This window comes from Lagopus leucura, unplaced genomic scaffold (assembly GCF_019238085.1).
Source record: "Lagopus leucura isolate 7727_CA_CO unplaced genomic scaffold, USGS_WTPT01 Super-Scaffold_702, whole genome shotgun sequence".
In the NCBI taxonomy this organism is placed as follows: domain Eukaryota; kingdom Metazoa; phylum Chordata; class Aves; order Galliformes; family Phasianidae; genus Lagopus; species Lagopus leucura.
In genome coordinates, this window is record NW_024962254.1 from 7,559,416 (window position 1) to 7,584,582 (window position 25,167).

The 25,167-nt window shown below is 39.8% G+C and overlaps 1 protein-coding gene across 1 annotated transcript in view; it reads left to right on the top strand.

The window, feature by feature from the left end:
- The window catches only part of FAT3 (FAT atypical cadherin 3), a 361,473-nt gene that overhangs the window by 281,403 nt on the left and 54,903 nt on the right, over positions 1-25,167 (top strand). The window contains exons 11-14 of the mRNA XM_042862629.1: positions 1,641-5,714; positions 14,044-14,240; positions 15,139-15,292; positions 16,140-16,373. Of these exons, the coding sequence (XP_042718563.1) occupies positions 1,641-5,714; positions 14,044-14,240; positions 15,139-15,292; positions 16,140-16,373 (4,659 nt within the window). The remainder of the gene's footprint in view (positions 1-1,640; positions 5,715-14,043; positions 14,241-15,138; positions 15,293-16,139; positions 16,374-25,167) is intronic.

Genomic DNA, 25,167 nt, shown 5'->3' on the forward strand with positions numbered 1-25,167 from the left:
TGATTTGAACTGCAGCATTCAAATTGTATACAGCCCCTTCATTCCAGTGAATTACTTGTATCACTTATGTGTGAAGAGAACAACTGGTAAAGAAAGTAATTTCTGTGAAATTTCAAAACTAATTCCTAAGGGAGAAGAACCAGCTCTGGCCTTACATAAGGCAATCAGTGGCTACAGATCTTTTGTATTTGCTAGTCTGATAGAATAACAACAGTGGGCTTTTGTAGCAATGAGACAACCTGCAAATGAGACAAATACTGTGATCTTTATGAGAATTTGTACCTCTGGCAGAATCTCAGCTCCTCAGTGAATAGCACAATTTTTATTTTATCTAGCAAAGTAAACTACAGATCTGAAAGGATGGATATAAATAGAAAGCTACTACTGGCATTGATCTACATGCAGCAGTATGTAGCTTAAGTTAGCCTCCAAGTACCAAAATTTACAACAGATAGTGAATCACATCTTTAAAATAATACACATTAAATGTCTTCATTTAGGATTCTATGTATTTGGTATTTCAGCTACAATCCTGCACAGCACCTGTAGCAATCACCACTGAAACAAATCTGTATTTATCACCAGTTACCTGAAACATGATCCTCTCCACCTCATGGATTGCAAGCAATTTTCCACATTGAAGTATAAATTATCACAACAGCAGGGACATGTTATAATGATTGGAATCACTGTAACTCAGTACAAACTCAGTTTGCTTTTAGAATCAAATTCAGAAAAAGAATCTGAATGCCTATCCAAGCCATCTGCACACACAGCATCCTATCCTTTAAGCAGGCACTCAAGGAGCCAACAAAATACCAGTTGTTTAATAAAAGCAGTCTGTAATTGCAGGTAGGGATCATAGCAATAGTTTTGCCTTGCTAAAGAAGAGGCAGGCAGTATGGCTATGTAAAAAGTGGAAAAAAGGCCCTTAAGAAGGTCCCTTTCCAAACTCACTCTTTTCACCTTTAAGCAGTCAGTGGTGTCTGTGCTTGTATGTTATAACAGACATTTCATGACATTTTCTGCTAAGTCTCATTCATCTAGATTCATCCTCCTCAGGGATCATACAATAAACCTTTGTGCCACTGGATACTTTAATCTCTTTTCTTTGCTATTTGTTCAATTTTATTTTTCTAAATGCCACTTTAACCTTTCTATATGCAGTTCTTTGAGTCTTGAACTACTGTAATCTTCTCCACGGTTGCTTAATATCCCTTTCAATTAAGAGACTGAGTTGTTACCCATTTGTCATGTAATTGGCTTGCTAGCCTCTGATCTAATTTCATTGCCTTAGGTGTACATGTAGTTGACTAACTCCCGTAATTTAGACATGCTTTTTCCTTGTTTGGTGGGAGTAGTGTACATTCACCAGGTACTGCAATGCTAAAACTCAGCATCAAAATAATAAATACCAGCACCCAACTTTTTGAATATTTGAGTACCTGTAATGTTACTGAAGGGGCCTGATTTTGAGAAAGAAAGACTGGAATGTCCTTTGGAATTATTTTACACTGGTTGTGTGTTGTTTTTTTTTTACAAGACAACTGTCTTTGATAAATTGCCACTAATTGCTCCATAATAATCATTTGAATGTATTGTATTTCATTTCTAACTTGCTTGCAATGTTTATGTTTTAGGAAATACAGGAAACACATTCAAGATTGAACCAGTTTTAGGGATCATTACATTACTGAAGGAGCCAGACCTGACTACAATGGGACAGTTTGTTCTGTCGGTTAAAGTGGCTGATCAGGGTTCTCCACCCCTGTCTGCAACAGCAATTGTACGGATATCGGTGACAATGGCAGATAACTCCCACCCTAAGTTTACCCTAAAAGAATACCAAGCTGAGGTTAATGAAAATGTGGATATTGGTACTTCTGTCATCTCTCTTTCTGCAATCAGTCAGTCCACATTAGTTTATGAGATTAAAGATGGGAATGTGGATGGAATCTTCGCTATAAACCCATATTCTGGAGTCATCACCAGTCAAAAGGCCCTTGATTATGAACGTGCTTCCTTCTATCAACTCATTGTACAGGCAACGAATATGGCAGGGATGGCATCAAATGCCACAGTGAACATTCAGATTGTTGATGAAAATGATAACCCTCCAGTTTTTCTCTTCTCTCAGTACTCAGGCAGCATAAGTGAAGCTGCTCCCATAAACAGCATTGTCCGGAGTGCAAATAACAGTCCCCTTGTGATTCGTGCCACTGATGCTGACAGTAACCAGAATGCCTTGCTTGTCTACCAGATTGTTGAATCTACTGCAAAGAAGTATTTCACGGTAGATTCCAGCACGGGTGCAATCAGAACAATTGCAAATTTAGATCACGAAACAATAGCCCACTTCCACTTCCATGTTCATGTTAGAGATAGTGGAAATCCCCAGCTTACAGCAGAGAGTCCTGTCGAAGTTACCATTGAGGTAACTGATGTCAATGACAACTCACCAGTCTTCAGTCAAGCAGTGTTTGAGACTGTCTTGCTTCTGCCCACATATGTTGGTGTTGAGGTTCTCAAAGTCAAGGCTACAGACCCAGATTCAGAGATCCCTCCTGAACTCACGTATAGTCTAATTGAAGGCAATATGGATCATTTTTTGATTGACTCAAACACAGGCGTACTCACCATTAGGAACAGTAGCCTCTCCAAAGACCATTATATGCTAATAGTAAGAGTATCTGACGGGAAATTTTACAGCACTGCTATGGTGACAGTAATGGTAAAAGAAGCCATGGATAGCGGGCTACATTTCACACAGAGCTTTTATTCTACTTCTATCTCAGAAAACACCACCAACATCACAAAGATCGCTGTGGTAAATGCTGTTGGTAACCGTCTTAATGAGCCCTTGAAGTACAGCATATTGAACCCAGGCAACAAATTTAAAATCAAATCCACCTCAGGAGTCATTCAGACAACTGGTATATCCTTTGATCGAGAGGAGCAAGAGCTGTATGAATTGGTGGTGGAAGCAAGCCGTGAACTGGACCACCTTCGTGTTGCTCGAGTGGTAGTGAGGGTTTACATTGAGGATATAAATGACAATGCACCGGTGTTTGTAGGGCTTCCGTACTACGCTGCTGTGCAAGTTGATGCTGAGCCTGGTACCCTGATATATCGAGTGACGGCTATTGATAAAGATAAGGATGAAAATGGTGACGTGTCATATCTTCTGAAGGAAGACTATGGACATTTTGAAATAGATAGGGGAACTGGTAGCGTCACTCTAAAAGAAGCTTTCAATTCTGACTTATCTAATATAGAGTATTTGGTTGTAATTCTTGCAAAAGATGGTGGCAACCCATCACTGTCTGCTTCAGTAGAGCTCCCCATTACTATTGTTAACAAAGCTATGCCTGTGTTTGACAAGCCCTTCTACACAGCCTCTGTGAATGAAGACATAGAAATCCACACACCAATTTTAAGCATAAATGCAACCAGTCCAGAAGGCCAGGGTATCATTTATATCATTGTTGAAGGAGATCCTTATAACCAGTTTAATATTGATTTTGATACTGGGGTTCTAAGTGTCATCAGCCCATTGGACTATGAAATAAATTCTCTTTTCAAGCTGATGGTGAGAGCCAGCGATGCCCTCACTGGTGCTCGAGCTGAAGTCACTGTGGACTTGGTCATTAATGATGTCAACGATAATCCTCCAGTTTTTGATCAGTCAGCTTACAATGCTACTCTGTCTGAAGCATCTTTGATTGGGACTCCTGTATTGCAGGTTGTTGCTACTGATGCTGACTCTGACAATAACAAAATTGTGCAGTATCAGATAGTCCAAGACACCTTTAACAGTACGGATTATTTCCATATAGACAGCACAAGTGGCTTAATTCTGACAGCACGTATGTTGGATCATGAACTCATACAGCAGTGCAGCTTGAAAGTCAGGGCAACTGATAATGGATTCCCACCACTTAGCAATGAGGTTCTTGTTAGTATTTCAATAACAGATATGAATGATAACCCTCCTGTTTTTAACCAGCTGATATACGAATCGTATGTAAGTGAGCTGGCACCTCGGGGTCATTTTGTGACTTGTGTCCAAGCCTCTGATGCTGACAGCTCCGATTTTGACAGACTGGAGTACAGTATTCTATCAGGAAATGATCGGACCAGTTTCATTATGGATAGCAAGAGTGGTGTAATCACCCTTTCCAACCATCGGAAGCAGAGGATGGAGCCTATGTACAGCCTAAATGTCTCTGTCTCAGATGGGTTGTTCACCAGCACAGCTCAGGTGCATATTCAGATCCTTGGTGCCAACCTCTACAGCCCTGTGTTTTCACAGAGTGTTTATGTTGCAGAGGTCAGAGAAAATGCAGCTCCTGGAACTAAAGTGCTCCATGTGAAGGCCACAGATGGAGATTCGGGTGTATATGGCCAGATAAGCTACTCCATAATAAACGACTTTGCCAAGGACCGATTTTTGATTGATAGCAACGGGCAGATCCTGACAACCGAACGCTTAGACCGGGAGAACTTGCTGGAAAGTGATATCGGGATATTTCTGAGAGCGCTTGATGGAGGTGGCAGGACGACGTTTTGCACTGTGAGAGTGATAGTAGTGGATGAGAATGACAATGCTCCCCAGTTTATGACAGTTGAATACCGAGCAAGTGTCAAAGCGGATGTTGGGAAGGGTTACTTGGTGACCCAAGTGCAAGCAGTAGATCCAGATGATGGAGCCAATTCTAGAATTACCTATTCTCTGTATAGTGAGGCCTCAGTTTCAGTAGCTGATCTGCTTGAAATAGATCCAGACAATGGATGGATGGTCACCAAGGGTAGCTTTAACCAACTGAAAAACACAGTTCTGTCATTCTTTGTCAAAGCAGTTGATGGTGGCATTCCCGTGAAGCATTCTCTCATCCCTGTCTACATCCATGTTTTACCTCCAGAAACTATTTTGCCGTCCTTTTCCCAACCTCAGTATTCCTTCACCTTAGCAGAAGACACCCTCATTGGCAGCACCATTGACATTGTGCATATTGTGCCTAATCAGGGGGCTTTGTATAGCACAGTTAATGGAGAGCTGACAGAAAACAATAAAGATGGTATATTCGTCATTGAACAAGATACAGGACTAATAAAACTGGATAAGAGACTTGACCATGAGACAAATTCTGCTTTTCACTTCAAAGTGGCAGCCACCATTCAGTTAGACAAAGTAGACATTGTCTTGACGGTGGATGTGGAGGTTAAGGTGTTGGATGTAAATGATAACAAGCCTGTGTTTGAAACAGCTAGCTATGAAGCCATAATAATGGAAGGGATGCCTATAGGAACAAAACTTATGCAAGTTAAAGCAGTTGATGTAGACTCAAGTGCAAATGGGCAGGTCACATATACACTTGCAGTGGAATCGGAGCTGGAAAAGATCACAGAAGCTTTCACCATTGATAGCAACAGTGGCTGGATCAGCACACTGAAGGATCTGGACCACGAGAAAGATCCCACTTTCACTTTTGCAGTGGTGGCCTCAGATCTGGGGGAAACATTATCCCTGTCATCAACCACCTTGGTCTCAGTTGCTGTGACGGACATAAATGATAACGCACCTGTCTTTGAGCATGAGGTGTACAGAGGGTCTGTGAAGGAGAGTGACCCCCCCGGGGAGGTGGTGGCTGTCCTTAGCACGTGGGATGAAGACACATCTGATGTCAACCGGCAGGTCAGCTTCCATATTACAGGTAAGAAACAACAAGCATGCTTTCTTCCCACAAACAGCTGTATTGAAGAACTGTGTGTTTGTCCATTGCCGGAGAAAGATTAGAAGGGTTTCAGCTAAATTATCAAGGTAAATCTGACACTTCTATCTCCCTTCAACCTCTGTATCCTTAATTTGCATGGACTTTTGCAGCAACTAGTAAAACTAGAAAGGGAAAACAGCAAAAGGGAATGTGTGTTTGCATCTGTGTGTTTCTGTGTTTGTTTGGATGATTCTAATTTCCAAGAATAATTCTTCATGATTTGCTGCAGTGCAGTCAACCCATCATAATTGCTGCACCAGCTTGTAAGTTACAAGGTTTCAGACAAAGAGAAGAACTTTTAATTCTTAAGGAGAAAATATTTGCACTTTCAAACATTTACATGTTTTTAAATAGCATTTTTATTTTTGAGATAGGAAAATGCTACAGGAATAATTTTGAAATTATTTTACTTATTAAAAAAAAAAATGCAGTGCACATTGGAGCAAGCAGGGAATACCATTTCTTATCAGCACAGATTTCTGTCTAGGGAAATGGTAATCCACTCTGAAATACTGGTTAGCTGCCACACATTGTTATATACAGCATGAGGCAATTTCAATTACATTACTAACATATTTTTCAAAATGCTCTTTCCTATTGTGCTGTATTTTATTATCTTTCTTTTCTCCTAGATTCAGGCTGGATTTTATGTGAGCATATTATGAGTGATGAGGTGCTACGGTTATTTTTCTGCCTGCAGCTTGCATTGTCCAATAGATTTTTTTAGGGAACCACTTTGTCATTCCCCCTAAACTTCACCATCCAAGAGCTATTTCTAATTACACAGTAATAACCATATTGTTAGACAGATTCACATTTAGTACACCTCATAGGACTGGTATCACACAAGACAGCATATAGATAGAGGGCAGTGGGCAAAAATTACAAGGATGACAACTCACAGGATAACAGTTTGTATATTTTTCTCTGGAGGACAAGACTTGTGCTTCTTTGTTGGTTACCAAACTGGAAGTGACAGTGGGATGCTTTGTAGAGACAGGTGGGATCTTCCAGTTAGCTGTAGAGTGCCTGTTACACATCTCAAGTAGTCTCCTCAGTGCAGCCAGAAATCCATTCTAACTACTTATATAAGAGCCTGAATTCAGTTTTAAGTTTCCTAAGGGCTGCTGTGTTTGTGGTGTGGTGTGTGGTAGGATATTAGAAGGAGAAGCAAAGAGCAGACCTGTGCGTTAAGCACAGGATCTGGAGGCTCTAAGCAAGGTGCGTTAGCTGGCAGTATCTTGGTTTCCACATAACTAAAACTAAATAAGCAATGCTTCATTCTAGTCATTTTGTAATATTTTAAGGAATTTTGAGATGTCAAGATAGAAAGTGCTATAGGAAATGCAAATCCTTCATATCTGTAACAAAAATATTTTACTGTATGCTGACGATTAGCTGAAGGTACTGTTTTCTCTTTGTTCTAAAGACTTTTAGTCATCTCTTCTAATTAATTATGCTTTTAGTTATGTATTTATCTGTTTTCTTCAGATTCCTATGCAGAAATTGGACTTTTGAATAGTAACAGTAACATATGATTTGCAGTTTTATATCCTTTTGTACCTTAATTTGTACCACACTTCAAAATGCCAGATATTTTGGGGTTTTGTTGCTTCTGAAAACATTTGATGTCAAAGCCTCAACCTTTCTACAGTGCCCATTGCACAATTTCTAAGGCATATGAGCTCAGAATCTCCTCGGTCTGAATATATCCTTTGAATTCAGAAGATGCACTTAGAGAAATTAGAGTTTTTCTTAATTAAAATATTAAAACATACTTAAGTGTAGTTTAATTAATGAGTCTATTCACACTTCACTCCAAGTGAACCTTGGGAACTGCACTTGAATTTTTCATGGAGTCAGATTAACTGTGTGATTATTCAAATGCTGTCCTTTTGGAGGCATGTGGGGGTCTCGTAATTTCCATGAATACAATAAACAAACTGAGGTAAAAGAGGACACTGACAAAAAGGGAAAAGAAGACAAATTATGAGAATGACATTTGGATCCATCAAAACCAGCTTTGTGCAAATGCATCGCTTGGAAAGTAACACACAGAAAAGAGATGGAAAGGAAAGATCTAGGGGATGAAAGGAAGTGACATTCCGGGTCAGATATGATTATTAATAAGCACTTTGTGGTTTTTTTTTTAAGAAACACAAACCCTTACTGTGTCTTTCTGATCAGCTTTGAAAAGGAGAAGATACATTCTGGTGGATATAACTATTCTGTTTTGAACTCCTTCTTTGTAGGATTGATTTCCACAATTACTAGCAGGAAGTTGCCATTTTCAAACCAAGTTTCATCAGCATTTGATGGCGGAAAAAAATTCTGTAGTTACCTTTTGTTATTTGAGGCTCAGTAGTAAGTGGAGATTTCACAGAGAAAAAGTGTAATAAAAATCTTAAAATCAACAGAAAGCTTAGGTGATACATGTGTGTTTAGGGAGCATAGTGTTTTTCTTTTGAAGGCCCATTTGAATTCACCGCCTGTGTAACTTGAGGCAGTTTGACAAGCACAAGGGCTGTGCCAATGTTTAGGTAGGATATTGAGCCATCCTAAAGCCAGCTTCATATTACTGAGACTGAAATGTGGTTGGATAATAGGACAAATTTCTTCTCAGAAAGAGTAGTGAGGCACTGGCACAGGCTGCCCATGGGGTGGTGGAGTCACTGTCCCTGGAGGTGTTCAAGGGAAGGGCAGACGTCACAGTGAGTGACGTGGGCTGAAGGTTGGACTGGTTGATCTTTGTGGTCTTTTCAACTTTAATGATTCCATGATTCTGTGATTCTAAACTAGGAAGAGCCACAAGAAGAATGTGAGTTCCTAGGACTCTCACCCTGTAAAGTGTTTCCCGTTCCCCAGTGCTTTTAATTAGGTGCCATCAGACATGTAAATTGAAGAAGAGACAAGCGTTTGTATTTGGTTGAACTAAATAGAAAGAATTTAGTGCATTTGTTACTTCTGGGGGAGAAAGTTCTAGTGTTATGTGCAGTAATTACCTTGCTGGATCAATTGCCCACTGTGAGCAAACAGACTTGTTTGTTTGTTTGTTTGTTAATTTTATATTTGAAATCCTGGTGTTCTGGAGAACTGCGTGCTTAAACCTTTGTGGAAGACTTGTACTGCAGACTTGTACTGCAGACTGAGGGACAACTTCACAGTAACAAAGATGTGAGGACTGAGTTTGTCATTTTGACAGCAACATCTTAAAGTTAAAACTATTGATTTTCTGCTGCACAAACGCCTGGAGTTCTAATTAGGATTTGAAAGTATCTAAACAGATGCATGAACGTAAGAGAGAATCTAAATAAATAAGTTAGTAAATATTCAGTTCTCCCTCCCAGATCAGGATATTGTTGTGAAAACTGACACTGTTGACTTCTAGTGTTCTGTTCCCTTTTGGCTGTTATAATTCCCTCTGTGTGTGCTTTAGTAATGATGTGTGTCAGGATCTGTTTGTTTTGGATCACTGTGTCTCTGCATATCATTTGTATCTGGCTGTTTTCTTTCTTGTCCCAAACTTGAGCTTGATTTGGCTTTGTACTATTTGCTGAGTAGGAAGGGACAGAGAGTATTATTTAAACTTCATGTAACAAAAGATAAAAGATAAGGCTGATTCTTCTAGCCTCAAAGCCATTCTGGAAAGTTACTGGAGTGTTTTTTGTAGCTAGCACTTCACTGTTGTGACATTCAAAGCAGAACATAAGAAAACTGCCAACAGATTTTAAAGAACCCATTAATACATGCAGTCAGGAGGCTCCCCTTTAGAAAAGCTACATTATTCAGAGCGAAAAACTAATTAATTAGAACACCCCTAGGATACTGAATCTGCTTACATATATTAGTGAAAAAGTTAATTAATCACTGCAGAATGAGATCTGCATCAAGACATATGTACTCTCACAGAAGTACTGGGAAATGGTTCCCTGAGCCACAGTGTGGATTTTTTTGCCTTTCCTGTTTTTAGAATATTGCCTTGGCATTATTTCAGTCTTTCCAGCTTGTTAATTCCGTTACCTGTATAGCACAACTTTGTCTCCTATTAAGAAACTATATAGCCACTCCTGAGAACTGAAAAATGAAGGAAGCAGTAGTGAAAAAGCATGCAGATAAACTGTTTTGCATGTGTACTGCGTGTTGCACAGTTCATTCCAAGCAGTACTCTTCTAGTAAAGTAAACAGGGAAAGAAAGGGATCTCAGGGACCATTTTTTAATACATATTGCCAAAATTCCTATATGTGGTTCTAAAAGTATTCCATTAACAACAAAGCAACAGTGATTTTAAAATTGCTTTGAGCTATTGTAAATGCCAGCCACAAAAGCCACAAGCTGATTTTAATTAGATTTTAACTTTCCTTCTTACTTAGCCATGGGATAGCCGTACCTGGAGTGTAGCGCTTCACAGTAGCTCTGGACAGTTAATCATTTCGTTTTACAAAGGAAATAATATGCAGGAAAGCACTGATTGATATCATGAAGCTAAATAGGAGTGCTTAAGACCATTTTTATTAATGGTATACAACATAAAACTCACTGTGACAAGATTACAGCCTTTTCTAAAGGAGAGTTAGGCTTTTTTGTGCTGATGCTGAACTGAATAGAGAGAATTTAATGTTAATCAGCAGGGGTCTGCTTTCTTAGACAGTCACATTAAGACACAAGCCAGTGGGTAGATTCTCATTGCCTTGGGTTGTATTCAGCTCTGGCCATCAGTGCACATCAACGTGGTATGTAACCCTTTTTAGGAGAAATTGGTTTGTGCCAAACAACGGGTTAAATAAGGTCTAACCAAGTTCTCTGATGATTATTCCAAACTGTCATAGAAATTAGTGGGAAAATTGAAATGTGCTCGGCTTTGTGACCTAAAAAGGTGATTTTCTATCAGCAGAAAATATCCGTGTTATCCATGGTTGATAAATTGGTTTTGTGCTCTATATGACTTCAGGGCCTTTTATAATTATAATGCGTATCTGACTAATTTTCTGGAAATCTTATTCATTACAACGTTGTTTTTTTTTGCACAATTGCAGTTGGCACAAATGGTGATGCTTAACAGGGAAGATTTGCTCAGCCTGTCTCAACTTAACAGCTTTCATATCAAACAGAAACCAGTCTATCTTGTCATTGGTAGCTAATGAAAAAGGCACAGATTACAGCCTGTGACCTCTTTTCTGCTTTTTGATATACAAAGAAGGCAAGAAACGTGCATTACACTTTCTTGCTCCATTTTAAGCTCAGTTTTAAGTTCAGATCTCTTATGTTTTGCTAAGATCCCAGGGAACTGACAGAACTGTGACACCCGAAGCAGCAGCAGTGACAGCTAATCACTTGACAGCAGAGGCAGCTCAAGTAAATTCAGCCCCCCAAAAGCACTTTTTCTATGTTGGATTTGTGTGGGTTTTTTTTATAAATACTTGCCCACTCAAACATTGAACATAAGCACTAGAGAGGAAGGTTTAAAAATCTCATCTTGCCATTAAAATTGGACAAATCCGCTGACACATGTCAGGACTCTGAATAACTTGTGAGCAAAACCAAACATGGCATGTTTGACATTCTTGATCCTGCCACAAGAAAGAATAAGCATCATGTCCTTAATATTTCTATACCACTTTTATACGTGAGAAACACGGAAAACAGTTATGAAATAGCATTTTTGTACAGAAAAAACAGGCTTAATATTGAGGGGAAGTAGTACTGGGTTAGCTGAAGTTAAAGTTAGCCAATCGAGACGCATGATAATTTTTTATCATATAATCATCATGGAATCATTTGAGTTGGATGGAACCCTTAAAGGCCATCCGGTCCAATCACTTTGCAATGAACAGGGACACCTACAGCTTCATCAGGTTCTCAGAGCCCCATCCAGCCAGACCTTGAGTGTCTCCATGGAGGGGCATCCACCACGTCTCTGGTCAACCTATGCCATTGCCTCAGCACTCTTAGTGTAAAAAACATTTTCTTTATATCCAATCTAAATCTCTCCTATTTTAGTTGGAAACCATTCCCCTTGTCCTGTCACAGTGCATCCTCCTAAAGAGTCTGTCTCTTTCTTACAGGCAATTCCTCTAATGAATGAGTTTGCTATAATTATTTTGTGCTCTGTCCTAATCGTTAAACGTGCAGGTCTGCTTTTACAGGTATGTTGCAAGCTACATTGTGTTATAAATTACATTACAGACTTAGGTTAGATTCTGTTTACAGAGGACTGGGTACTTGGCTTAAAAGATCGCCTGTCCTCTCTGACAGGGGGGGTGAGAACAAGCTCGCAGAGCGGTGATTCATAGAATCATAGAATGGTTTGGGTTGAAAGGGACCTTGAAGGTCGTCTAGTTCCAGTCCCAGTGCTGTAAGCAGGGACACCTCCCTCTAGACCAGGTTGCTCACAGCCCCATCCAACCTGGCCTTGAATGCTTCTAGTGTGGGTCATCCTCAGCTTCTTCCAACTTGTTCCGGTGTCTCACCACTCTCAAGGTAAAGAATTTTTTTCCCAATATCTAGTCTACATCTGCCCTCTTCCAGTTTAAAACCATTGCTCCTCATCCTCTCACTACCTGCTCTTATAAAATGTCCCTCACCAGCTCTCCTGTAGGCCCCATTCAGGTACTGGAAGGGGTACTTCTCTCACTACCCAGTGAGAGGTCCCCCCAGACCAGCCTTCTCCAGGCTGAAGAGCCCCAGCTCTCTTAGCCTGTTCTCATAGGAGAAGTGCTCCAGCCCTCTGATCATCTTTGTGGCCCTCCTCTCTACCCTCTCCAGCAGCTCCATGCTATTCTTATGCTGGGGCCCCAGAACTGGACACAGTAGTCCAGAACAGAGGGGCAGAATCACCTCTCTTGATTTGCTGGTCAGGCTGTTCTTGATGCAACCCAGGATACAGTTGGCCCTCTTGGCTGCAAGCACACATTGCCAGCCCATGTTGAATTTTTCATCAATCGACACTCCCAAATCCTTCTCCTCAGGGCTGCTCTCAAGCCATTCTCCACCCAACCTGTATCCGTACTTGAGATTGCCCCAGCCCAGTGTCAGAACCTTGTATTTGGCCTTGAACTTCATGAGGTTAGAATGGGCCCACCACTCAAGCCTGTCCAGGTCCCTCTGGAGAGCATCCCTTCCCTCTAGTGTATCAACTGCACCACTCAGCCTGGTGTCTTCTGCAAACTTGCTGAGGGAGCACTTGATGCCACTGTCTGTGTCACCTACAGAGATGTTAAATAGCACTGGTCCCAACACCAATCCCTGTGGAGCTCCTGTTTCTACTTGGACATTGAGCCATCGATTGTGATTCTCTGAGTGCAACCATCCAGCCAAAATTGACAGTGGTTTTTATTTCACAGAGCAGGCAGAGGATTGTCCCATTTCAAATAAACATGGAAATAACTCACAAACATTAACAAAGAATTGTGCCTGCTTTTATTCCTCATGTCTTTCTGTGTGTGAGATGTCCATCCTTCCTTCCTGAGGATGATGAGGGCACAATAGTGCCTTCTTCCAGCCTGTTGTTGTCCCCATGCAATTTAATGACGTGGAAGAGCAACCCTGGAAGGCTCAGTGTCAGTGGTACAGCATGATAAAAAGCTGTTCTGCTTCGATTCCTGCAGTCCTTGCTGGCTCTCTGTGCTTTCACCCTCTGATACATTTGATGTGATTGTAGTGCTTATCTTCTGACTGCTCCTCAAATGACCTCTTGTTAGAACTATTTTAATACTAATGTGTCTTCCTGTGTCATGTAAACTTTTTTTAAAACTAGAATTTTAATGAGCAGAAGAATTGGCACAGCTGTATGATAAAGCTTTCATTAGAGGATTCCTTAATAGAACCTACTTCCAGTCCTTGATTGCATAATCAACAGCTAATGAAATTGTCTTGGTAACAAGAGCCGTGGTGTATTACATTCTCTCCTGAGACTAAGTGGAAAGACAATTGTACCAGCCTGAGAGGACTATTGATTGTTCACAGTTTGAATTTGATTGCCCTTAAGGGGAACTAAACAAGAGATCATCTTCAGCTCTGCTAAATGGATTTTGTTTCCGTGGAAAGTTATTGGTTCACTTTCATACAAGGCATTCAGGGGGCAATAAACACAGAGAGCATAATCTCATTACAGACTTCTCGAGTCTGCAAGTTGAAATGCACCTATCACTGTGAAACAAATGACAACTGCATATTCCACATCCTCTAAGATGAATCTGTGTTTGTGTTTAAATCAAATGGGAGCTCTGAAGGGATGTCCTTGCCTGTTGCATGTTTCTTGTCTTATTGCAGGGGGGAATCCCAAAGGGAAGTTTGCTCTAGGACTGGTTCAGAATGAGTGGAAGGTTTACGTAAAAAGGCCACTAGATCGGGAAGAACAAGACGTTTATTATCTGAACATCACTGCCACAGATGGCCTCTTTGTAACCCAAGCTGCAGTGGAAGTGACTGTCACTGACATTAATGATAATAGCCCGGTTTGTGAACAGGTGAGTTAGCAAAACCCACTGCAATTGACTATTGTGCTGAAAGTGATGGATGCCACTGTTGGATTTGCAGGTGTCCATTTTCAGCCTGAAGGTCTTATGTGAAGGAACTAGAGCATCCTAGAGAGAAGCAGGATGGAAGAGTCTGATGAAGCCAAGGTGAAAAGACAATGGCCTCGCAAAGGCAGTGGAATCTAAGCTAACTCCAGCCTTTCTGATGATACCAAGTGGCTAGCAGCCAGACCTAGCAGAAGAGATAGAAGAATGTAACTTACCTTCACATTGTCAGTCATGCAGGCAGTGTGGCCTGACCACTGCTCTCACAGAATCATCTCTCTCTTATTCTGTGGAAAGATAATGTGAGGACTAATATTAATGCAATTGAAAGGTGTGCCCAAAAGAAAAGACACTATGAAAACTCTATTTCCTTAATGGTACTGCTCACAAAATCTTATTTATACATTTCTGTATGTAATTATCATCATTACATTATCATCAGTGGACCATTGTCATTGCAAGCACCACTCAGAAGAATTAGTCTTTATCTCTCTCAGTATTGCCGGATGATGTGATAAAAACAGCTGTCTTCATTAGCACGCTTAACAAAGTTTCCATTTCACAGGTGTCAGTGAAAGAAATGGAAGATGGAAAATGTGACTGTATTTTATGCCTAACATTAACCCTGTTAAGAGTCATAATTTGGCAGTGTTTTTGTGACACCTCAAAGCTGAACACTGATTTGAATTTCTAGGGACATGTTACAAAAAGGAAAATTGTTAAATTGTTTCCTTTACAGAAAAATGCACTAGATAGTTTTTTGGTTTTTTTTAAAAAAAAAGAAGTTTGCAAAGGCTATAAAATACTGTTATTGCATAATTTACACTTCTGTTTTTATCTCTAGGTTGCATACACAGCACTGTTTCCTGAAGACATTCCTTCAAACAAAGTCATTCTAAAAATCAGTGCTAAAGATGCTGACATTGGGTCCAACGGTGAAATTCGCTACTCTCTTTACGGTCCTGGGAACAATAAATTTTTCTTAGATCCAGAAAATGGTAAGGTGACAACTAAATATTTTAACATAATCCCCTCAACACCAGCAGCAGGGGTTTGGGCAGAATCAGGGTATGTTTGGTTATCAGTCAGTTGTTCCTGTTCTGGAAGGCATGGATGAGCACTTCTGAAGCAGAAGTGCTGCATTGCTAGCAGAAGGAGGACTGGGTTTGTTGGCCAGGTTGGATGCTGTATTCAAGACCATCCATACTGACCCTTCTGTTTCCCAGCCAGGCCCAGTTAGGTCAGAGATGTGTGGGGCTCTCTTGGTGCAGAAGAGAGGAAGCTGCCAGCACAATCCTTTAGAATTTACTTCTTCCACATTGGTCTGGGCTTCTTGGTTTTTATAGCATGTGAGAAAAACATTCTTTTTATACCTAGAATTTGTGAGAGAAAGGATATCAGAAATTCAGAGGTGGTTGGAGGTTAAAATATGTGGAAAAGAAAGGGCATTATTGGCTTTATTTTGAACGGTAGCATTAGCACTTTGCAGCTCAGTATGGCTACTGTCATCAGTAGATTTAGGGTGCTTCCCTTTATCATGAAGTCTTTTAATCTTGAGAGTAATGAAAACAGACTTGTAAAACCATACCATATTAGTCTGTATGCCTTCAAAAGCTACTATGAGGGCTTGTCCTCCCTGCACCCACAATGCCAGACTATTTAGTTGAGTGGAGAGGAGGCAGAAGTGAGACAGCTGGAAGTTTTTAATCCGTTGATTGGAATAAGCAAGGCTATTTCTTCCTCTTAAATTCCAGTGAAATATGTGTATTTGGGATATGCCCACTGACAGAAATTAGTGACGTTCCTACAGCTGTAATGGTGACTGCTGCTTTTAATCAATTTTAGGTGAGCTGAAATCCTTGGCCCCACTGGACCGAGAGAAAATCCCTGTGTACAACTTGATTGCTCGAGCTACAGATGGTGGTGGCAGGTTTTGCCAGTCAGAAATCCATCTTATTTTAGAAGATGTTAATGATAATCCACCAGTGTTTTCATCTGATCACTACACTGCTTGTGTCTATGAGAATACAGCCACTAAAGCTTTGCTAACAAGAGTCCAAGCTACTGATCCCGATGTTGGTAAGTGAATAAAAAGTGAAAAAGAGCTAATGTTCAAGAAAACTCTATGCTATTACAACTTCAATACTGATGGATTTTTCGATAGCTGCCTTTCTTTGTTCTTTCCTCCATTTGTTTCTTCATCCACCCCATTTTTTTGTCTTATGTTTCTTAACTTGCAAATACTGATGGCTAAGCTTGGCGTGATAGTGTTGCAAACAGGAAAAGCAGTGCACCAGCACTCATACTACATAAGAGGTATGTAGTCTTATACTCTTCTGATCAGTGGGGATAAATTGCAGCTTTCTTTCTCCACTGGCCTCACCTCCTTTCTTGAGCTCTGGTTTTGAACCCTTATGTCTTTACTTACGCAACTACTATAGTTACATGCCATAGGGACCTATATGTGTTTAATCACAGCTTTGCTAGAGTTTTATATTGCTATAACTCCCATTTGTTCCAGCTGGTTACTTTAGTATAAAACTATTGTTGTACATTGTGAATGTACATTGTAAATGTTCTGGCTGTTGAACCATAGATTAACACTGAAATTTAGGCCCAATTATAAATATTTGAAGAGTTTATTTTGTGTAGCACGGTGGTTAAACTTGCTAAACATCATATTTTATTTTGAGCTCATTCACTTCACCTGGAATAAATAAATCCCACAGTTTATCTTTTTCTTCTTACGGTTTTGGAGGTGCTTTGTAAAAACTTCACATAAGAAACAGGCCTTGCATTGAGTGATAAAAATTTAAGTTTAAATATTGCATTTTAAGCATAGTTCATGCTGGAACTCTCTGTTACTAATGTTAGTAGTGTAAATATACAGCAATCAGTAAAGGAGCAGCAAGCATTCATTAAAGTATCTATGAAGAGCTGCATTATACGCTTGGTTGAAAAATCACAATTAAAATTTATGACACCATCCTGCAGTGAAGAGCCAATTACTGGTAGTAAACTACTGAACAGTCTGAACACCAAGTGTTGTTGTTTTCCACTGTTGTCTTAATTACCATTTTTCTCATAGGTGAGATGACTTTCAAGGAGCGGGGCGACACAGGGGATTAAAATTGAAAGTTGTCAATAGAAGTTCTTGTTAGCACCAACTTTACATAATAAGATGGTTAGCTAGGAAAAAAACAGGAGCTAATTGCTACATCTCCTTTCTGAAACAAGTTAAAGGGAGGGCTGTATGTGATAAATGAGAAGGGGGTATGGAGTTTAATAATTAGACCTGAAATCAAACAAGATCGTATGAAAGTGACCATAGTCTCTGAAATAGGACTTTATATTAATTACTGTTCTATTAGTCCATACTAAAATTTAAATCTAATACTAAAATCACTGATTTCCTGCTGCTACATAATGAATAAATTCAGGTAGTGTAATGTCCCTGACACAGAGAAAAAATTTATTATTGATATTCTTGATGAGCTATGAAATTCCTATAGAGTTTTATGCAGAGTTTTCCTGAAAATGAATGAAGCCTAGAATCATCATAGTAATCAATTTTTGGCATTAAGAACATTTGTTTTATAATAGGTCTTAAAATTTTCCCATTCTTCCGCATTGGGATTTGAAGAACTAGGTACTGTAAGGGTAGGAATATCGGCAAGGAGGCTGTTGAGATAAAACTTGAGAGAAGTCACTAAAAATAATTTAATGTAAAACTGAAAATACTGTTGTCAGACACTGCTGGATAATTAAAGCAATTTGTAGATAAAGGGTGAATAGCATTGCATCCGCTGTATGCCTTTTGATGTCTCTTGGAACTCCTGAACTCATAATATTCTGGGAGTCTTCAGTACAGGAACATCCTTTATATATGTGTATATATTTGTAATTTGGTTACATGCTTAGGAACAACCTGTACCAGCTAGATGCACTGAAGGAGAGATATGATTTTTCTTCACAATACTCAGTAAAGGAAATGAGTTGAGCTATTAAGCATTTAACTCAGAGGCATAAAAGTTTGTTTCACATAACTTCTCCATGTAGCCAGGTATCTTTAATGATTGCTTGGAGGAGACAGAATATACACACATCCCTTTGCTAAAAAAAAATGTTACAGACATTGTTATAAAGCAGTTCTTTCTTCCATCTTCATTCTGTTGGAAAATCTTAATATATCCAGGAGATAATTATTCCTACTAGCTCACCACCGCAGGGTTTGCATGTGTGCAAACTAAGAAAGGAAGGACAAATGTTAATTTTACAGTTTGTCAGAAGAGTTCGCAGGGATCAGGTGGATTTTCCACCTCCCACTGTCTTCAAATCAAAGTGCCAAATTACTGAATTTTGTTCATATTAGGGCACAAAAAGAACTAAACCTGTAGCCTAGTTTGCTATCTGAGCTGCAGCTTCATAGTGATTTGCAGTCTCATGCATGTTTTATGTATACATACAGTGTTGCAGCCTGATCAAAGGTGAGGATTTCACAGAATCACAGAACATCCCATGTTGGAATGGACTCACAAGGGTCATCAAGTCCAACTTCTGGTTCCACACAGCACCACTCAACATCCAAACCCAATGTCTGAGAGCACTGTCAAATGCTCCTTGAACTCCAGCAGGTTGAGGCCGAGCACACAGCCCTGGGCAGGCTGTTCTATGCCTTGTGGTGCAGACCTTTTCCCTCACCCCCAGCTGCCCTCCCCTGTCACAGCTCCATGCCGTTCCCTGTCACACAGAGCAGAGATCAGCACTGCCCTCCGCTCCCTGTGAGGAGCTGCAGCCACCATCAGGCCTCCCCTCAGCCTAAAGCTGTGTTGCTGAAGCTTTTCTTTCTTTTGTGTGGCCATGGATGTTTTTCCGTGGGCTGTAACTAAAGCAGATCATGGTGTTTGCAGGCAGCAAAAAGGTGGCAGTGCTTTCTGGGCAAAGTTTTATGTTTGGACAACTGAGAATTCACATCAAGGACTTGGGTACAGCAACCATGACACTTGGGGCCATGTTGTCTGTGTGAGCAACTGAAGGCCTGCAGGATGTAGCACACATATCAAGGGACTCAGCGGGTTTAAGGAAAGGAGGAGAGGCTAAGCCAAGAGCAAAAATTACTATATCTTTTTAATAGTGTAAGGAAATGCAGTTATGTGGGGTTTTTTGGTTGTTTTTGCTTTTTTTTCACAAATGGTCAGAAACAGACAGCCTTCGAAGCTGTAGTGCTTAGGATATGAGGGAGAAAATGTGTGTTGAAATCCTAATTCAGGGAGCCAGGATAAGACTCTTGAGACTCCCATAGATAAGTTTATGCAGCCAGGTTATGCAGGTCAATTGTAGCTGAGTTTGTCTGTTTTTTTTTTAAAGAGTTGTGTATAGTTAAAAACTATTTGAGCTGAGATTTAGGAGACAGATTCAGTGGTCCTCTGATTAGTGCCTTTAATGTGGAGAGTTTTAATCAATCAAGTCGCTAATCAGCCTGGCTCTGGAGAAACTAATTATTCATCTATTCACACAAAGACTGTGGCAGAGGGGACTCGGCCCTTCTGTGGAATCCATTTGGCCTCACGCTGTGAGACCTCTGCTTTCTAACCCTGACCTCCTCCATGAAATGCAGGGGAGCAAACTGTGGTCCATCATCTGCTCCCTGAGCTGGGGGGAATTGGGTGAGCTGGGGTAAGGAGTGTCATTTGTTTTCTCCTCATGGTGGCAAGTTTTATCTTGGATTTGAAAGAAATCCCTGACAAAACTTTTCCCAGCAGTGTTTGATTCCAGTGAGTTTTGATGTTTCAATAAAGACTGGGTTTGTCAAAAAATAAAATACAGTCCTTTACCACGTACATTCATAAGGCAGGTGGACAGGAAATAAGAAATGTCTTTTCTAGGGAAGAATGGTAATATAAACTCTCCTTTAAACTTCAGTCCAGTCTAAAGTGTATCTATTCCCAAGAGAGTGGTGAGGCAAGAACGTTTTATCTTCCATTTTTTCTTGTACACTCCTTGGGTCAACAAGAAAGCTGAAGAATCAATTAAAAGAATAAAAATGAAATACTTGTCAAAGTAATGACTAAGAGACGCAGCAATCTGGGGTTTATCAAACAAAATGCTTGCCTGCAGAAAGTGGCATCAAAGTGCTGGTGAGCACAGCACAGGAAGAAATTTTTCCATTAGGTGATTCACTGATTGACTGCTTCCAGCAGCATGGGCATGTAATCAGTGAGTCAAAATTTCAGTGATACCAACTCTTGAAGGAATTAGGGGAACTAGCCTGTTGGTCCACACAGCCAGGCCTGGTGAAGAGTTATTGCTACCAGGTAAGATTGCAGAGGTGCCAGAGAGGAGTACAAGGTGGCCGCAACCTGATTCATACTGAATTTTCTGTATTATGAGCAATGGCAAGTAATACTTAACACTTGAAAATGATGAAGGATACATTGATTTTGACATTTGCTGGCAAAGCCACGTACAGCAAACTTCTGCTTCATGTACGGTTTGTTTATGTTAGGCAGGTCCCTTAAAATGAGTCTAGAAATTTTTGAGGCAGTCAAGATCTGAAAAAGAAGAAAATGAGGACTGAAACATACATAAGAAGAATAACACAAAAATAGTTCTGAAGAGTTGCTAAAACCCATCTGGTAGGTAGATAGTTTCGGCAGTGAAGCCAGCCTTAACTAGATGATATTTCTGGATGTTTTCTGAGTGTTTATAAAAATATGACAAGGGTGTTTCTTTTTTTTTTTTTTTTTAATTTATATGAAGCTTCCTATATCTTTACTCTCATCTTTTCCTCGCTGCCTTATAAAATAGTCAGAGGTTAGTACACTAATGCAGGATATATGAGACCTGAATTATCGATTCCTCTTTCTACAGCTATTCAAAACAACATTGCAAAAGTTGGTGGTTATACAGGCTCAGCTTACAGCTGAAGCAGGGGGTACTTTCTGCCATCACTGAAGCTGTTTTGAAAAAGGATTCAGGAATCAGATAAATGTGAGTGAGCATTGCTCTGTAGCCAGATGAGTGACTGGGTTCTGGGTTCCATTCCCCAGGGCTTATTCAGGGAAAAGTAATAGCCTGTAGTAATGTACCCTACTGCTCCTCCTTCATACAAGGTATCCCAACCATTAGAATTTTCTTAGAAGAAGAATTGGAGGTCCAAACCCATGATCCCAGCTAAAGTGAAACACAACAAACACAAAGTTTTAGTTATTCTTGCATTATATAAAGCATCCAAAACTTTCAGTGTGGGCTAGCCAGTCCTGAGGATAGCTACAGGTCCAACTTTACCCAGAGAGCTGTTAAGGAGAAAACCTAGCTTTTGCTTTTTGATAAAATCAGAAACACTTTTAGAAATGTACTTTGGGCCCCTGAAAAACTGTCGAATAAAAATAATAGGTTCAGTGGAGTTAACACTTCTTTAGTGTTAGGAAGTAAACAAACAAGGTGTTTGGGGATTATGATAGAAACTTCAGTTTCTGCCTAAATAAGCCCTACTTCATATTCCATGTTTTGCTTAGGAGACCTAATCCTGTTAGCAGTCAGTCTGTATGGCCCTATTGTGGAATTGCTCAAAGGGCCAGATTTTTAAAACTTCAAATAGATTGTCAGGGGAACTTCAGCACCCAACTTGCATATTGAAATTACTCAGAGCTAGTCTCTGTTCAGCAAGCAGAAGACAAAACCATTTGTATATCCTTCTGTAACGTCCTAAGAGAAAGAGACAGAAAGGAAGGAAACGTGAATAGCATAGCCTAGGCATAGTAAGGCTTTTGGCACTATCCCGCATGACATTTTTACAAGAAAACTGGGAGAAGCATGGTCTACATGAAGTTGTTATCAGACAAGTTTGCTATATAAGAGCTCTTACACTGGAGGAATAAGTTGAGGAAGGTACTGAGCACAGTATTCTTATTTTCATTCCTGAATGAATAAGTAGGCATAAGGTTTGTTCTAGATGTCAGAAATCAGAATTGGGCTGTGAGTACACTGGACAGTGTCTAAGTCTTAGTTGGGGGATTTAACAGGTGGAAGAGTGGTATGGAAAAATACAATGCAAATCATGAGATAAATGTGAAATCCTGTGTTTAGATAAGAATAACCAAGGGTACCATTATTGCCTTGGTAATGACTGACTGGGCAGCAGACCTGCAGAGAAGCAGGTGTATTATAGCAAATCACAAGGTTAATGTATGCTTACACTGCCATTGTGGTATGAAAAGGCAAACAGTTTAATCAGCTGGGTAAACAAGAGTAATGTTGGAAAGCAAAGAAGTAATCTTTTCTGTTTAACTTGGTGGTGGAAAATCCTGATTTGAAAGGTTGTGTCTCGTTTCAGAAACACTACTTCTAGAGAGATATGGGCTACCTGGAGCTTGACCATGGGCCTGGAAAATATGTGCTAATGATAATGCTAATGTTTTAAAATAGTTGAAAGAGGGTACCATGGAAAAACAGAGTTAAGATGATAAATTGTAGCAAGCATCAGATACGAGTCAAGTAGCTCTGGTGAAAAATATCGACTTTTGTTAGCTTTACCTCATCTTTCATTATTTTTCTCAGCAGAAAGTAAGATCATAATAGCTGTAAGGAAAGGAGACACTGTGGTGTGATAACCAACGAGATTGTACAAGTTCCTAATGAAAGGATGGTCCTGTCTTCAGTGGTAAATCTAATGCCTTCTTTCTTTGTTCAGGGATAAATGAGATGATCTTGTAAGATTCCTGCCATCCTTATACTCTGCCATTTCATTTTTGAGATTTCCAAGAAGTAATATGGAACAGAGAACTAGAAATATGTCAAATAAGGAGAATTATATATCCTGGATTATCTTGACTGGATAAAACCTGTATTTAAATGGGGTTACTGAAACATACATACACTGAAACATATATATATATATGTATGTGTGTGTGTGTATATATATACACATTCCCTTGCAACAGATCCCTGTTTTAGCACAGCAGTGTTGCACAGTGTTGACAGTGTTAATGCAGCCAGTGAGTCTATAAAGTAATGTATACAAATGGTGTTCACACCTGTGATTCCTGCATAGCCTCCCTGCACTTCAAAAAATCATCAAGCTTATCCATGAAATAATCAAGCATTCCCAATCACTGGTGGAAGAAACTCATGCAACGCCAATACCATGGGCTATATAAATCCCAGCTAGAAAAGACAGGGAGAGCGAGCCAGCCATCCATACCTCACCTTCCCACCAATGAAAATACTCAACCTCAGTGAGCAAGAAAATGGGCCAATGGAAGATACTATATACTGAAATCTTCTGCTTGACATTTCTGTCCAGTACTTTCCTTCAGTAAGGGGCTGGTCTCTTCGTCTGTGTCTTCTGTGGCCTTGCATCAATTCCATGGTTCTATGACTCTGTCAAAGTACTTATGTGAGTAAAGGTGTTTTGGGGTTAAGGCTATTGTTTCTCCAGAGAGAAGGGACAACACAATGAAAGCATGCCTTGGCAGTGTTATGGATTGAACTTGGCCAGTTTTTCTGCTTAAGTTGTAAAACTCACTTGGAATATCATATTGTATATGGCTATATATTCTTCTACAGTTCAGCAAGGTAATTCTAGCAAGACCTCTCTCTTTCATCTCAACATGATGGAGTAGAAATTATAAAATCTGGTTTTGTATTTGTTTTCTGTCTTGTTTGCTGTTAATGAAGTTGTGAACTTTTAACTAGCAGTAATTGATGGTGCAGTTAACATTTGGTTAATCACCAAACACCAAGGATGCCAGTGTTAACATTATCACACCGTGACAGAGGAAAGAGGCAGCACACTAACCGAGTATCTGAAATTGATAAGCAAAAACTATTTTACATCTCTCTTTCTGCACACTTTACCATTTTCCTTTCTGATTGATTATTTTTAATGCTTGCCTTTTTTTTTTTTCTCAAGGTTTTCAAAATAAAAATGAGCAGAAGAAAAAGTTAAGTACTGCTTTCCACAGATTGACAAGAATGAGTGGGCTAACTATACTTGGGGAAATACATTAAATAATGAGGCCAGGTGGCAGATTAAAACAAAGGGGAGAAACACACTGTGTAAGGTCTTTAATATCTGTAAATTTAAATAAATTTAAATTTGCATGTGATGCAGTCAGCAGGTAATATGTGATGCAGTCACTGTCATATGGGAATTGTATCTGTTCTATTAATGCTTGGCCCATTCTGTGTTGTACCTCCACCATTTTCAATTGACGTATACAAGGAGAATTTTAGTATTCCTTAATTATAAAGAAAATATTTTATTTCCCTGGTGTTATTTGAAGTAGTAATGACATAGATGTCATTGTGACATTCAGTACATGCTCCTTTGTGTAGAAGAAAAAAAAATCCCTAGTGAAGGATGGCATCTGAGGTACGAGATGGCTGTTCGTTGTACAAACGTTTCACACCAGAGATCTGGCAAAGTGCAGTCTTGTATCGTATGCTAATACAGGTCTAAATATAAAATGTGCTGGCTTATACCTTTATTTGAAAAATATACTACAATCCTCTTAGAGGAACAATAATTCCTGCAAAGCTTTTCATGTTCATGTAGCTTATGGTTGTGATTGGCACCTTAGAAATCTGAGAAGTATAAGTAAATAAGTGAATAGACAAAACACAATTTGCAAACATTAATCCCCCAACAGCTGTGGGCAGTCCGTCTCAGAAGATTGGTTTCCTTACCAGTCCAGGAACCGTGGTGCTGGAGCAGTTGTTTCCTTTCCACAGAAAATGTGCTGTGTATCTGCAGCCTACCATCATCTCCATGGCAGGGATGCCACTTTCACATACTGGTGGACACTTCCTTCTTTGCGGATGGCAGCCCTAAGCACTCCAGTATTTTGGATTTGAGTAGAAATAGCTCCCA